Consider the following 15,088-nt stretch of genomic DNA (forward strand, 5'->3'; position numbering starts at 1 on the left):
AATGAGACAGAGGGGAAAATTAAATAGTGGCTTATCAGCCCACAAAAACGGGGTGGAACACACAAAAAACCTAACTAAAACTAACAGCAGCTCAAACCTGTGGGCATGACACCAAAAACATCCAATCTGTCCTGTAGCTGTTTACTGAATCCTCACACTGCATGCTTAGAGCCAAACCCATTTTTTTCTGTAACTCTTTAAAACTGATATTTTGACAAAACAGGACCAAACTGAACTGAATGTGAAAGAGCATCATTATGCAAATTCTCATGACCATTGATCAACAACCACTGACCAAAACCCACTGATCAAAGACCACTGATCAATGGCCATGAGTACCATTCACAGAGAGTTGGGGAATGGCTGCAATCACAGCATTGTAAGATGGCTAAAGATGTACCCTTAGGCCCCCTCCTCGATTCAGAGATGGTCTTTCCCTTTTCACATAAATGGCCTCCTTGACTCCGCGCTCAAACCAGTGTTCCTCCCTGTCCAAGATGTGTACATCCTCATCATTGAAAGAGTGTTCACTGGCCTGTAGATGTAAATAGACTGCAGAGTAGTGATGGGTCGGTCGCGAACGAAATGGCTCTTAGAGCCGGTTCCTTATCGGGAGCCGTGTTTTTTTTTTTTCTTTCTCTCACCCTCTAATGTGTTAAACTAATTATTTTTTTTAAAAAGTAACGAGTTGAATTTTGCAAATATAGCGGAGTAAAAGTACCGTTTCTTCTTCACAAATGTACTCAAGTAAAAGTAAAAAGTATCGTGCAAAAAAGGTACTTTAAAAGTAATTTTTTTTTTCAAAAACTTACTCAAGTAAATGTAACGGAGTAAATGTAACTCGTTACTACCCACCTCTGACTGGCAGCCCTTTATAGAATGCTGCTAATTGGCCATAAAAACATACTATTATCTGGGGTTACATATTAAGCTAAACTAATAAGCTACACAAGCTTGTGTAATTGGTCATCAATTACACAAGCTTGTGTAATTTTCCAACTTTTCCAACTTTTCTTTTTACCTTATAAATATTTTCCTTATGGCAGCACAGTGTGTGTAACGGTTTATACTGAGGATGACATCACTTAATGTTGCAAATAATATTTTCTATTGAAAGTAGAGGGGGAAATGAGAACAGACAGAGTCAGAGCTGAAAAATCATCCTGTTTTATTTTCTTATTCTTTGTGAAAGCCAGTTTAGAGTCACCAGTGAAGATCCGTGTCTTTGGAATGTGGGAATCTGTCCTCAAAAGGGGAGAACACTCAAAGTCCACACAGAAGATCAGGACATTAAAGCAGGAACCTTATCCACTGAATCCCAACATCACTTCTTCAAACTAACTTCCAGTGTCCACAGAACTTATTCTTTTACATAATCATTATTCTGTTTTATAGAAATTGATGAACCTGGCCAACTATCAGTAGCATTATCTTTGTATATTTTAATCATTTAGCCTATTATTTCTTTTGGGTATGGATAAATTCATGTTATTTATCAGCATTTATGTTATCTGTGCAGAAAATGCACTACATGGCTGCATTTTGCCTATGCAGGCTATGAAATAAATAGAAATGCCCAGCAAAAAATTATATGTCTCATATAAAAAATTATATGAGACAGTATCACTCATGTGACCATTTTGAACCCCACCGCCCATATTTCACAGCCAGCAGAGATAACACAGCTCATGTCTGGCTAACAAATAGGAAATTACCCTATGGTGTCGTTTGTTAAATAAATAATTCATGTATTTTATTATCCTGAGTTAATCATATTAATCCTTCATTATGTGAAGGATTCTTTACATGATCTTATTCATCAGTCTTGGTGTAGACAGTGAGAGCGAAATCTGCAGTGATGTTGGGTTCATAGGTGGATGGGATGATCACATACTCTCCAGGTTCCAGACTGTGGAGTTCAATGAGATCTCGCCGAGTGCTGTAAGTCTTTTCTGCCTTCACAGGCCTGTTCCTCTGAAAGAAATCCTGTTGCAGGTGTCCTTGTGGGGTCTGGGAGAAATATGAAGGAACTTTAGTGAAATACTCTTCTGAGTCTAAGTATACATTGTTATTAAAATGCTGAATTTACTTTTGGTGCACAGACAGTTTCATATATTTGTTATTGTTTGTACTTACCCCTGATGGAATCTGTTAATTGGAAAATGGTAAGAATAACTTCATTAAACTGTTTCGCAGGAACCAATTTCCATAAAAACTTTAAATAATGAATGTGAAATCAGTGAAGGCATTTTTTTATTATTATTGTTTTACTAACTCAGCTACTCAATTAGGAAAAGTGCTTGTGTTTCAATAACAGGGTGATACAATTGTTTTAAAGATTTAGTTTCTTGTCCTTTGGTAATCAGTTGCAGTATTTAACAATTACTTAAATTAAAGGAAGCGGATTCAGAATGAATACCTTATAGATGGTAAGTGTAGTTTGGTGGAGGCGTATCTCAATGCGATTTCCCTGATGAGGTTTCTGCATCAGGGAGAGCATGATGTTTTTGTCTCCTGGCTCCTTCTTGTCTATAACAGTCACTCGAATGCGATACTGAGGGTTTGTTGCAAAGGTGGCTACAGAGAGGAAACAGTTTATTTGTTAGTTACAGGTTTTAGAAATTTATGGTGGGTTTTGTGTTTGTACAGATAAATAAAAATGTAAAAACCAAAATATTCTTTTAGTGATAGTTAAAGTTTAGATAGGAATGAACTTGTCTTACAGTGTTTCACATTGCCACCTGCAGATGTCCCTGCTACCCAGCTCCCATCGTAAATCATGCAATTCCACTGACATTTTAAGTCTCCATCAAGAAAGTTAGGGGTCTCACAGCAGATGGATACTTTAGCAAAATAGGAACAGAAGTCCTCCATTTGCATCCTGACAGCCAGATGAGCAGATAGAGATAAAATAGGAAATAAACATTAAATATCAAGCAGTAAGACATAAACTCTTTGGTAATGCATCAAAATGATTGCGTGATTGTTTTGTTTGTTTTTGAGTTTTTAAAATGCTTTTTTAAAATATTGAGAGTAAACAGTGTGCAAAATTTGTAATTTACCAGAACTCTCCGTCGTCACGGTCGAAACACTTTTTTTTTAACTTCTGGACTTACTTTGTCCCACAAATCTGACCTGAGAACACAAAACAAATAAGTTAATGACAGACTTTAATGCAGCAAAACAGATATATCTAATTTACAATTTCATTTGTCTTGAAGTTCTTAAGTTGTTCTTCTTTATAACAGAAAGCATCCTGTGGTCATCCACCACTATTGTTCTCTGTGGATGTCTGGCCATTTTCATTTTGCACAGCACGCATATGTGTTTTCTCTCTCTCTCACTCTTTTTTTGATTGACCACTGATGTTGTTCCAACTATACTGTTTATCTCATGTTTAGAAATTCTTGAACTCCCTGCTGTGGTTTTGTAAAAAACAGCTTTTAATTAAATAATAATAATAATGAGTTGATTATGTGTAGGTGCAACACTAGTAAAAATTGTGTCATTGTCAGTGGTATATGGACATTGTTTGTTGTTTGATTAAGTCAAGTACTTGTCGCTCCATTTTCTGTTCCACTCCCGTTCACCCCATGGGTTCATGACTCGCACCAGTCGTACTTTGGAGCCGTTTAATTCCACCTTCAGATGAAATAATAAAGGTTTTTTAAAAAAAAAACTAAATTCTTCTTTATCATTATCACGCAAGATAAATTACGTATTGAGGGTTCTTTCGTTTTGATTTTAATTATTGTTGTTTTGTTTTATTGTTTCTCTAGAAATTTATTTCTCACCTTTTTACGCAAAGTCGTACAGCAAATCAGTGATTTGCACTTAGTGGCTCTGCTTAGTGTCAGCCAAAGCTCATCGCAACTCGGTGCGTTGGGCTCTGTGGGATAGTAAATCTGGTTCACACCTCCAGTGAAATCTTTGAAGGCATCTGATGATGACCAACCACGCATGTTTGCATATGAACCACAAACTCTGAAGGAGACACACAGAGAAAGAAAAATATTTGTAAATCTTTTCTGAACCTTCTGAACTGATTTACATGAAAGTGTGTGAGGTGGTTCTGTACTTGGCATATGCCTTCTCCAGCAGAGGATCCCAGAACTCATTTCCACATTTCGAGGACACAGACAGTAACCGCTTGTTTTTCGTTGGCAGATTGTCATCAATGACAACATCTACCCACTTTCCAAACCACCAGAACTGAAACAGAGAAAACAGCTTAATAAGGATTAATAACCAGTGTGTTGTGTTTCTGTTTTGTAAAAGTATTCTTTAGACACATTTATTAATCCTTTGTTACCCGGAAGTGAAATATTCCTGCATAATCCTCAAAGGACTGATCCATTGGTACAACTTGTTCCATTAGATTTGTTTGGAAGGTCAGTGCAGATATTGCAGACACAAACCAGCAGTTACCTGATAAAAGAAGGAAACTAATAGTTTTCTCAAGCTGACGGAGTTAAATTATGGAACAGTCTAAAACCAGAAATAAAAGAAAGTAACAACATAAACCAAAACTAATTTTAAACAAATATAAGAATGAAGAAAACGGGGTTAACACAGGACCGTAATTGAAGGGATGTTTTGGTTTGTTGGTTTCATTATTTGTGAATCTGCATATTTACATATTCTGTCTTTATTTATATGAAAGAAACTATATTGTGATATTTTTTGGTTTTGTTTTGTTTTGGTTTCATTTGTTTGTTTGTTTAATTTAAGACTAAAAGAAAATTAAATGAATGAGATGTAAAATTTGAGGGGGTAGGGCCAAATAAGTGTCTACGTCTACCTACTCCCTTTCAAAAAAAATGGAATGATATTATGTAATGATCGTGAACGTACATGTTTAAAATAAAAATGAACTGAACTGTGGAACATAGTTGTCATTGTCATTAGCTATAAATAAGAAAGTTTTGCTTACGCACGTCGCCTTGTCCAAAGTCAAATCGTGACATACCATCTGTACAGAAAGCAGGCTGATCCTTCTTTCCTCGTTCTCTCAATAAATCCTTGAAAAGACAGTGGAGAAAAATGTGATGTTGACAAGCATTTAAAAAGAATCTGTTTTTCCTACTGTACAGAAATGCTAACTAACAATCCATCAGATTTGAAAGTGAAAGAAAAATAAATATAATTAAAATGATTTAACTGCTGGTCGAAGCCATTTCACTTCACTCTCCTGTGAGGAACTCATATCAGGCAGGTCACCCAAAGAAAGACCGTTTGGTGGGAACTCATTGTCCACAAACAGTTCTCGTTTCTGGAGGCAGTCAGCTTTTATCTGAGCGAAGTCCTGATTTTTGAACTTGGCAGGGTTGGAGGGGCTTCCCTCGCTGCCATCTGGGTAACGCAAGTTGACGAGACAAGTTTCAGATTTAGCCATGATGATGATGACAAAGTCTTCAGAGAGATTCTGGTGCAAGGCAGAAAAAAAAATTCAGAGACAAAAAACTCTAATTTAAAGGTTTTTCTTGAAAGAACAGAGATTATTACCTGTGCAGGGTGGCAAGCAACTGATTCTTCCTTGCAAGAGAAACACCTTGGAATTGCCAAATGTGATATGTGTGTAACAGAGTCATAAATCACATTGTTATAATTACACAAAATGTGTCCTAAACCCCCAAACTGCTCCTTTTATACCTGACTTTTAGGACCTCCAAGCCTGTAGTTGTGTTCATTATCAGTTAGAGCCCCTCCTCATTCTTTTCTTCTTCTTCTTTGGTGCAATACTATAAATACAGTGTACCCCTTTTGCCTCTCCCCTTTTTCTACAATTCCCCTGTGGGAGAGGTGGGTGTCATTTCTTTCCAACACCTTAAAACACACATAATTCATATTTAGCCACCCTGATGTTTATGATTGCGATTTTAGTTCAGTTATTGTCATTATTAAGCCTGTTTTTGTAAGATGTTATAAGTGTGTAGTATGTGTGTATCATAAATGTGTTTTAGGCGCCATAAATGCTAGCATGAATATATACCCTTGCTAGCTTGGGAGCTGTGGTGGGTTGAGCTAACCCTCTTCCCCACTGTTTGTATTTGGTCGTAGGAGCTGGAGTGGGCAAATTATTTACTTGGTCTTTCAGTCTTTCTTTCTTTTACCTTTTTTATCAGGTATGTCGGATTTCATGTTGTTGTTTTTGTTTTATCTTATGTCAAATATGTAAATGCATATTTTATGTTTAATGTAAAAATAAATGCCAGCCCCCTTTTTCTACAATTCCCCTGTGGGAGAGGAGCTGGAGTGGGCAAATTATTTACTTGGAGGGCTTTCTTTCTTTTACCTTTTTTATCAGACACAACGCAGAATCACACCGGTTACATGTGTAGCATCTTATATTCACACTGTCTTACACAAGTTTGAAATCCCACCCCCAAAAATGTAGAACAGCTATTATAGGCTGTGGCTGAGAGGAATGGGTTGGACAACAAAATAGATTTTCTCTGGAAAAAACAGGTGCAAAACCATGACACCTGATATTTCGATTTCTTGTAATTTGCATATTGCTCCATCTGCTGAAATCCAGCATGGGTTTGGACATGTTCACACACAGTCAACAACCAGGCATGAAGTCTAACTTTCAATAATTTGCTGTGCTTACACTTGTATTAGAAAAAAAAATAATTGTATATACATTCTTACCATGCACACTGTGGCATCAAATAATGTAGTGTTTTCATTTTAGCACAATATAACTGAATAAATAAATAAATACAGTTTGTTTGTTTGCTTTGTTTTTGTGATCAGAATGAAGTTTTCCACGTCTTTTAGGAGAACATGTTAAAATATCATCTTCAAAGGTGCTGCTACTACTACATTATCCTGTTGAGTCTATCTTTCAGTTAAAATTATTAAATGTAATTAAAAACATTACCAGTAGTTATTTTTTTCTTTCCAGCTGGTCACTCTGGGTTAATGTTTGTCTTATTTAGTAAATAGAAAAAGGAAACTTGTATTGGTATTATGGCAGAAAAAAGGCTGAGGTAATGACAGTAAAAGTTTGGGGTTTGAAATCAAATAAAGGAAATTATATATTTATTTATTACAGGTTGGGCATTGGTCCTACAAAAAGTTTTAAATGGCAGTTAGAAGTTGGGACAACTGTCATGAACATTTTACCTTATTTCGTTAATGTGGTTGTGATATTTACCACTATCATATTCATGTTTTTGGAATAAGAGGCAGAAATATGAGGAGGAGTGTGTTAAAACTATTATTTCTGTTCCTCATTAAAACTGATGTTTTGACAAAACAGTTGGCTGAGTTACAGTGAGCAGATCAGTTTCCAGTGTTTCAATCATTTAACCACATTTCTACACAGTGATCAATACAAATAAAAACATCTCAGTATGTCTTTTTCCAGCAGTGCCTACACAAAGAGTGATTGCTGCGTTTGTTTTTCTTGTACTTCACTTAAATATGGGGTGTGTATTTGGCCTGGAGTTTGAAACAAGTTCGCTCTTATCGTAGAGCTGTCACGCACATTTTACCATGTTTTAACATGTTAGCGTAACAAAGAATGCCTGACATATTTCTTTCCCTTCTTTGTTGCCCGAAGCTAATACCATATCATGTTCCCTGAAAATGTCGACTGAAAAAAACAAACAAGAAAATCTTATTTAGTTGAAGTGGTTGTGATTGTTACCTGTAGAAATGTTCATTTAGTTGGAATGAGAGAAGAAAATGAGAGAGAGAGTGTTGTGGTTGTGGCATCTTGTTGTTAAGAAACGGGGGGAAGTTTTAGGAGTGACGGCGGTGTTTTGAGATGTGAGAGATTTGAGACGTTCAGCGCAAATCAGTGTGCAGTGTAGTCAATAGTTTTGTTGTGTGTGTCAGAACAATGAGGCGACTGCTGAATGTTACAGGTGTTACAGGAGTGATACATCTCCTGTTGGCAGGCCTGCAGGTATCAGGCTGTTGTTCTCCTTTATCTCATAGTGGACAGAAATATTTTTGGAGTGGCACAAATAATTTGTGTGGCATCAGATTTGATGCAGAACAGCTGATTGTTCTGTAAATAGTTTGAAATGTTTATTTAAAAACGCATTGGCTGCGTTTAAAAAAATTAGCTGTAAAAAACTTTGTTTGCCAAACTGAGTTACTTTTTTGAAGAAGTAACTATATAATTAATTGCCCAAAATTGGTCATTATATACTGTATTTTGCAGACAGAGAGTTACAGACTCTCTCCCAGACCACAGACTCATACTCATACGATTGTATGGTTGCCGGTTCGAGCCCCGGCTCGGACAGTCTCGGTCGTTGTGTCCTTGGGCAAGACACTTCACCTACTGCCTACTGGTGATGGCCAGAGGGGCTGATGGCACGACATGGCAGCCTCGCCTCTGTCAGTCTGCCTCTGGCAGCTGTGGCTACAACTGTAGCTTGCCTCCACCAGTGAATGAATGGTGGAATTGTACAGCACTTTGAGGTTCTTGAAAAGCGCTATATAAATGCAATCCATTATTATTATTATTATTATCATAATACAAGTCAGAGCTTTATAAAAAAAATAATAAAAAAAGTAAGTTGTGTTTTCAGAGTTCAAGTTATTTTTACTTCCAATAGTGTTAACATACTACACAGCTCATGAACAAGATTTATTTATAAATTTTTATTGTAAGTGGGCTAAAGCAGTTAATTAAAAGTAGTCTAACATAAATGTAAACGCTGTAATTTGATTATTTTAATAAACCATGTAACTTGGATGGATAAGATGCCGGCGTGACCACAGTGCACACGTCTGATGTCGCTCACAGTGGTCAAAGGGATTGCTCAGGGAGTTTGTGTGTTCGCTCAGACACGTGAAAAATTAGAGGGAACATTGGTTATGGCTAATGTCTATGCAGTAAAATAAATTTTCTCTGTTTACTTGTGACTTAAGTGACTCTGAATGTGTTATGGATGTTGGTACCAGAGAGGCTGTTCTACTTGGATTTCCCCGCACAACCAAATCTTTGGACAAGATGGTCCACAAAGACCAAGTATTCAGTGAGGTGTTTGAATGGCCAGGCTACTTCAAGTTGATAGCAAGGCAACAGTAACAGCACTCGTATGCAGGTATTCAGGAATGCAGGAGAGCATCTCTGAACACACAGCACTTCAAAGGTCGAAGCAGATGGGCCAAAGATGAAGGATACCTCACCAGGTACCACTCCTGTAAGCTGAGAAAAGGAAAAATACCCTACAATCTTTATATTTGGATGGTAGGGTCAAAATTTGCCATAAACAACACAAAAAACATGGACCCATTCAACCTTGTGTTAATGGTTGAGTCTGCTGGACCCTTAAGCATCCCTTCAACACCATAGCCCACATGAGTATTGCTGCTGACCATGTCCATCCCTTTAGGCCGCAGAATAACTGTTTTCTGATGGCTATTTTCAGCAAGATAACACATCATGTGACAAAACTCATCCCAAACTGGTTTCCCAAACATGACTGTGAGTTCACTGTACTCAATTGGCCGTCACAGTCACCAGATCTGGAAATGGTGGAATCGTAAATTCACATCATGGATGTGTAAATGTGTGATGCTATCATATGAACATGGACCAAAATATTTGAGAAATAACTAAAAAAGAATTAAAGCAATTCTGAGGAAAAAAGGGGATGAAACCCAGTACTTGCAAGTATAACTAATGACCATTGTGTATGAATGTTGTTTAGTTTTGTTTACACTTTAAAAACTGTAACACTTGCATATTACACACAATTGTAAATGACAATAGTAACACTTATCAAAAGAAACTGCATATTTACATTTTAAAAAATGTATGCATCATTACGGAAATATACTCGCCTCATCCCAGGTCAGGTGGATCACTCCATCAGATGATTTGCTCTTGAAAATGTCTGTGGAGAAAAGACCCATGCAGTCTAAGCACATTTTAAAATAGATAAATGATGTGTGTTTATTCTTTTAAATTATGTGATTTGTGGTTGCCATGTCACTTACCTGACATCCTGTCCAGACGCAACATGAGAGTGATGAACTCCTCCAAAGAGGTGGTGGAGAAGCCTGAATACCGAAACATCATTAGCCCCACAATGCCACCATTCACATCCATTCCTGGTAAAGACACGAGTAGAAAGTGAGGAGTTCTCCAGTTATAACCCAAATTAAGTTCCGTATGTGTTACTACACTTAAATGTGTTAAAGTGTGACAATAATTAGTGTTACCTGCAGCTTCAATTGCCTTCTGGAGCTCATCGTCAGACAGGGATCCATTTTCATTGACATCAGAGTGATGAAAGAGATTCTACAAACAGAATGAACTTACATTTAGAAGCAAACAGTAGTTTGAACATATCTCATTTTTAAACTGCGACTGTTCTTTTGAGGAAAAAAATCTCTAAAAGTTGGAGAAATAATTAAATTCCATCTAAACCTTGGAGGCTATACTTGCTGCATTACTTTGTATTCTTGAATCTTCTTCCAGAAAATTGAGAATTCAGCGAAGGTCATTGTCATCCTTTGGTCGAGCTGTGCAGGTTAAGGATATCTTACAAAAAGCTCTTATTTCTAGTAGAAATGTGGCCAGCTGTCAGTTTCATAATCAACTTTGATCATTTTGGGTGCAGCATAGGGCTGGGCGATATGGCCTAAAATCCAAATCACGGTATAATTTGAAGCATGTGCGGTAACAATATATATCGTGATATATTCTTTTCTTCTGTATAACGTATTTTAAACACTATAAGGCACACTTAAAGTCCTTTAATTCTTTCAAAAATCGACAGTGTGCCTCATGTATGAATTCTGGTTGTGCTTACTGACCTTGAACCGATTTTATGTAGTACACGGCGCGCAGAAATCTGTCAAAAATGTTTTAGTACGACTTTGGTAAGCTATGAAGGCGCACTGCTTGGTGGATTGTCGGAGTATTATGGCTGACCTAGTCAGGAGCCTTGTGGAGGAATCTGTGTCCAAAACTCTGTCTTCTTCAGGTCCCAAAGTCAAACAAACACTGCGGCATCACTGAGAGTTAAAAACTGTCTAAGTTCTTTCATTTTTAATAAAATGATCAGCGTTGCTGCTTTACCAGGTGTAACAATTAAGTTTAACATCCAGACATCCATGAAAACAGAATTTATTAAATTCAACGGAGTTAGAAGTTAGCAGGAAGTTAGCTCGCTAGTTTCGACCTAAACATGATATGCCATGTTCTAACTGAGAGATTAAAACGTACAGCTCTGCTATCACTTCTAACATAAATGAAGAGGGAAAACTAAACAGCAGTGATGTTTGTAGGGTTACTGAAATTGGACTAGCTGGTATATAATGACGTCCTATGTGATTGTTAGCAAAACAGCTACATTAGCATAACATTAGCACAGTGAAGCTGAAGGACGAATGCTAACTTTTTTTCCACTCCATAAAAGTTAACGTGAGGGTTTCTGGTGGTTAGGGACAAATGCAATTGCATGGCAGGATGTTGTAAACGGACCAAACTTCAGTCAGGATAATAAGAGCATATAAGAGTGAAAACAGATATAAGATCCCTTGAAAAATTATATAATGAAACTTGTATGTTTTGGATACTTACTAAAACAATATATGAAAGTAATGAGAAAGTGGCCACTTTCATGAGTAAATCATGTAAGCCTTATATGATTTACTCATGAAAGTGGCCACTTTCACGAGTAATCACATATAAGTTTTTACTATTTCTTTTCCATATGGGCAGCGTAGAGTTTAAATAAGGCATGGTTGGGATCATCGTCAGGGATTTTCTCCTTGTCTTTGTTACAGATCTACAAGAGAGCAGTAGTGTAAAATAGAGACCAAAACTGACACATCAAATTATATGACCACTGTAGGGACTAACGCGTTATTAAGTAACGTTACAGTAACTACGTTATTATTGTGGTAATGAGCACAGTAACTAGTTATTATGCCAAAATCAGGAACGCGTTAATCGTTACTGGGATTTAGATAGGGTTGTTATTCATTACTTCATGTGTTGCGTTCAGCTTACCTCAGAAATCGGAACACGGGGGTAACATCTCCTGGGTCTAGGTGCCGTTTCTGCCTCTGGGGGCGAGGGTACCTGGACCCGGGGTATAGAGTATGTTTGGGGAGTGTGATTATGTGTGCAATGTCAATTTGTGTCTATCCTTACGTTGGGTGAGTGCTGAGTATTTGTATATGTGTGCATGAGGGTGGGAATGCATGTTTGTGTCTGTGTGTGCCTGTTTGTCTTTGTCTATATGTCAGGTCGGGTCTTAGACTCCACCTCTCTGGGAACTCCCAGGCCCCCCAAAGTATGGAGGCCTATCTCCCCTCACCACACTCCCTGCCGGTGGCTGATGCCCTCAGGGGTCGGTGCGTTGGTGGTTCTTGGTGTTTGGGGCTGGGCGCTCAGGTATGTACCAGCTCACTCCCAGTGGCTACTTGGCGGGGCCTGGCGCCTGTTGCTCGGTCAGGCCTCTTCCAGCACGTAGGGGGCCCTACGGTTCACTCTGGCACAGCTGGCTGCCAGCAGAGCCGGCGGGCACGCCAGTGCAGCCCCCTCTGGCTTCTGCTCCGTGGCTGCTGGGTGACCCCTCATCTGGGGCTCTTCTCAGCTCTTCCCAGGAGGGTGACACGGATGCCCCTCCGGTGGGCCTCCTTGGGCTCTCGCACTCTGGGGCTTCTGGATGTCTGGAGCCTGGATCTCCTCCATGCCTGCTTCATGCCCTGGGGGAAAGGGCTATGGCCCTCTACACCCTCTAGCAGACCGTTACACGGGGAAACCTTTTGAATACAAGCACGCTGATCCACACAGGTGTGCACACGGGTGTTCACTGTTTATAGACATAAACTACACCTTTCTTGGCTGCTACCTCAAAGCACATTGTGCGCTGTTGGTCCTGCGTGCTGCACAACAATATTCAATATTTAGTATTTTCTGCTGTTTACACTTAGCTAGATTAATGCAATGGTGTTGTGTTTATTATGCTGCTCTCTTTTTTTTTTTTGCTTGTTTTCTCTTCTTTTTCTCTCAACAGGTGATCCAGGAGATTTTTTTTTCTTTCTCTTTTTAAGTGCCCTTTCTCACTGTCCCTCTTCCCTTCTGTTTTTCTTTTCCTTCATCTTTCTTTCTCCCTTTCCTATCCCCCAGTCATGTCGGTAACAACTGAAAATAAAATAAAATAAAATAAATAATAACAACAGAGGTTGATAAAATGGACCAATACGGCAAGGCCGTGGTGATCCACTTAGTAAAGTAAATCCATTGGGCATCAACAACAACAATTCTGACGGCTAAAGAACCAAATGGGATAGAAAAAAAAAAAAAGGAAATCGGAACACGGACATGGAAATAATGTCACACTCGAGTAAACGGCTTTCTGGTTAGCCTCGTCAAAGAAGTTGGGATTCCAATATGGTAATGCCCTCGAAAACGGTTGTTTTGCTAGCCCTCTACAAAAACAAATTACTACTAAACACATATGCAGCCATAGCTGGACTCAGTAAGCCTATGGTGATTTTTCGTTTTTTCGTTTCTTTTTTTGTGGATTGGCCAGATTTACATACTGCTGGGGGTGTGTGTGTGTGTGTGTGGGGGGGGGGGGGGGGGGGCGGTATGATGTCACTGATGTTGATCTTTATTTTATCCATAAGGTTAGTTATTAGAGTCCCGTATTCAGAAAAAATATTACGCGTTTACAGTTTGTCCCGTACTTCGGCTAAAATGAAAAAAAAAAAATACACAAAGCTGGATTTATTCTGTCCTTACGCTGCGTAGCTGCCTCTTCTTCTCTTATTCTTTCCCCCTCCCTCTCCTGTTGCTACTTCAATCATGAAACTGATCAATGATCAGCTGATCAGCTTTTCTGTTGCAAGTCCCGTCTCTCTTGTTTGTTTATCGCCCACTTTGCTCCAGAAAGAGGAAACCAGCGGGGTTCATGTTAAACAACAACGGCACCTTTGAACTTGATTTATTTAATATTACTTTCTAGTATCAGCTGATGTTTGCTGGAGCCACAGCTGTAAAGGCTGCAGGTCATGATATCGATTTGGATATGTGGTGAGAGGGAAACATGAAGATGAAACCAGGAGATGTCCTTACTGAATCATCAGAGCTAAACAGGTGATGGAGAAACAGGTTTACCTTTTAGGTGATATGAATGGGTTGAAGGGAAGTTATGAACTGTTTCTAAGAGACAACTTACACCAGGATCCTTTTTTTCATTAAGAGGGAAAAGGGGTGACAAGGGATTTCTTTAAATCACCCTGTAATTCTTCAGCTAAGACACCTGAGTTAGAAAACACAAACACTGCAGTCGTCTTTACACGCGTGGGCAGTGACGCACACTCTGCGATCTGCGTCTCGGCACTGCCTGCGTACTTTATTTATACATGTCTTATGTCTGTGTGTGTGTGTGTGTGTGTGTGTGTGTAAAAATAACAACGTCACTCAGAATCAACAGAATCAGCACATACACACTTAAGATTATAGTTTCACTTTTGAAAAGGCACGCTCTGCAAACCTGCAGTTTCCTGTCAAGACTTTGCACAGAGTGTACTCAGAGCAACGGGTTATTTCCCTTTTTCTACATCTGTTCTCTAAAAACAGGAAGTGGTTTAGTAGCTGAATAAGTTCATCACAAAAGTTATTAGGTGAAAAGTCACATAGACATGTAGATTGCCTAGTGATCAATAAAAAGCAGCATTTCATGAAGCTGATCATTTTATATGAAAACAAAAATCCCTTGACAAGGGGGGCAGAAAGAAATACTTTTCTTTCTTATTCTCATGTGTTGTAGATAGTTCAGGAAGTTAAGTCGATGAAGCAGTTTTGGCTAAGTACTGTTTAGAATACCAGAATAGGGAGGGTGGTGTAGGTTTAAGTTTATTAGATAGATTCACATATATAAACAAGACAGTGTACATCACTGTCACAACAGTGTATGTTTTCATTCAAAGGCTTTATGGTTTTTCCTATAAGGGCGGGCCGGTCTCTAGTCAAAATGCCCGGACCGATTTTTTTGACCCAGTCCAGCCCTTTATGCAGCTCATCTGCACTCTGGAATTACCCACATCTTTCTACTCAGAAGGCAGAATTTCAGAGTTCCGAGTATAATCGAAA

At 38.6% G+C, this 15,088-nt stretch overlaps 1 protein-coding gene and 1 pseudogene across 2 annotated transcripts; both read right to left on the reverse strand.

The window, feature by feature from the left end:
- Window positions 1-1,608: 1,608 nt before the first annotated feature.
- Window positions 1,609-5,422, reverse strand: LOC146379259 (calpain-1 catalytic subunit-like; annotated as a pseudogene). Its single transcript, XR_014801418.1, has 11 exons — window positions 5,162-5,422; window positions 4,934-5,021; window positions 4,313-4,428; window positions 4,079-4,212; window positions 3,705-3,984; window positions 3,557-3,642; window positions 3,063-3,135; window positions 2,724-2,881; window positions 2,420-2,577; window positions 2,137-2,148; window positions 1,609-2,010 (listed from the first exon to the last, which is right to left on the reverse strand). The product of XR_014801418.1 is annotated as a calpain-1 catalytic subunit-like (transcript).
- A 4,373-nt stretch (window positions 5,423-9,795) lies between these two features.
- LOC146379260 (calpain small subunit 1-like) lies at window positions 9,796-10,479 on the reverse strand. Its single transcript, XM_084941094.1, has 4 exons — window positions 10,429-10,479; window positions 10,195-10,273; window positions 9,970-10,083; window positions 9,796-9,866 (listed from the first exon to the last, which is right to left on the reverse strand). The coding sequence occupies exons 1-4, from the start codon at window positions 10,477-10,479 to the stop codon at window positions 9,796-9,798; spliced, it is 315 nt and encodes a 104-aa protein (XP_084797220.1).
- Window positions 10,480-15,088: the final 4,609 nt, after the last annotated feature.

The sequence above is a fragment of the Perissodus microlepis genome, chromosome 10 (genome assembly GCF_051167445.1).
Source record: "Perissodus microlepis isolate ML-2025 ecotype Zambia chromosome 10, ASM5116744v1, whole genome shotgun sequence".
Lineage (NCBI taxonomy): Eukaryota > Metazoa > Chordata > Actinopteri > Cichliformes > Cichlidae > Perissodus > Perissodus microlepis.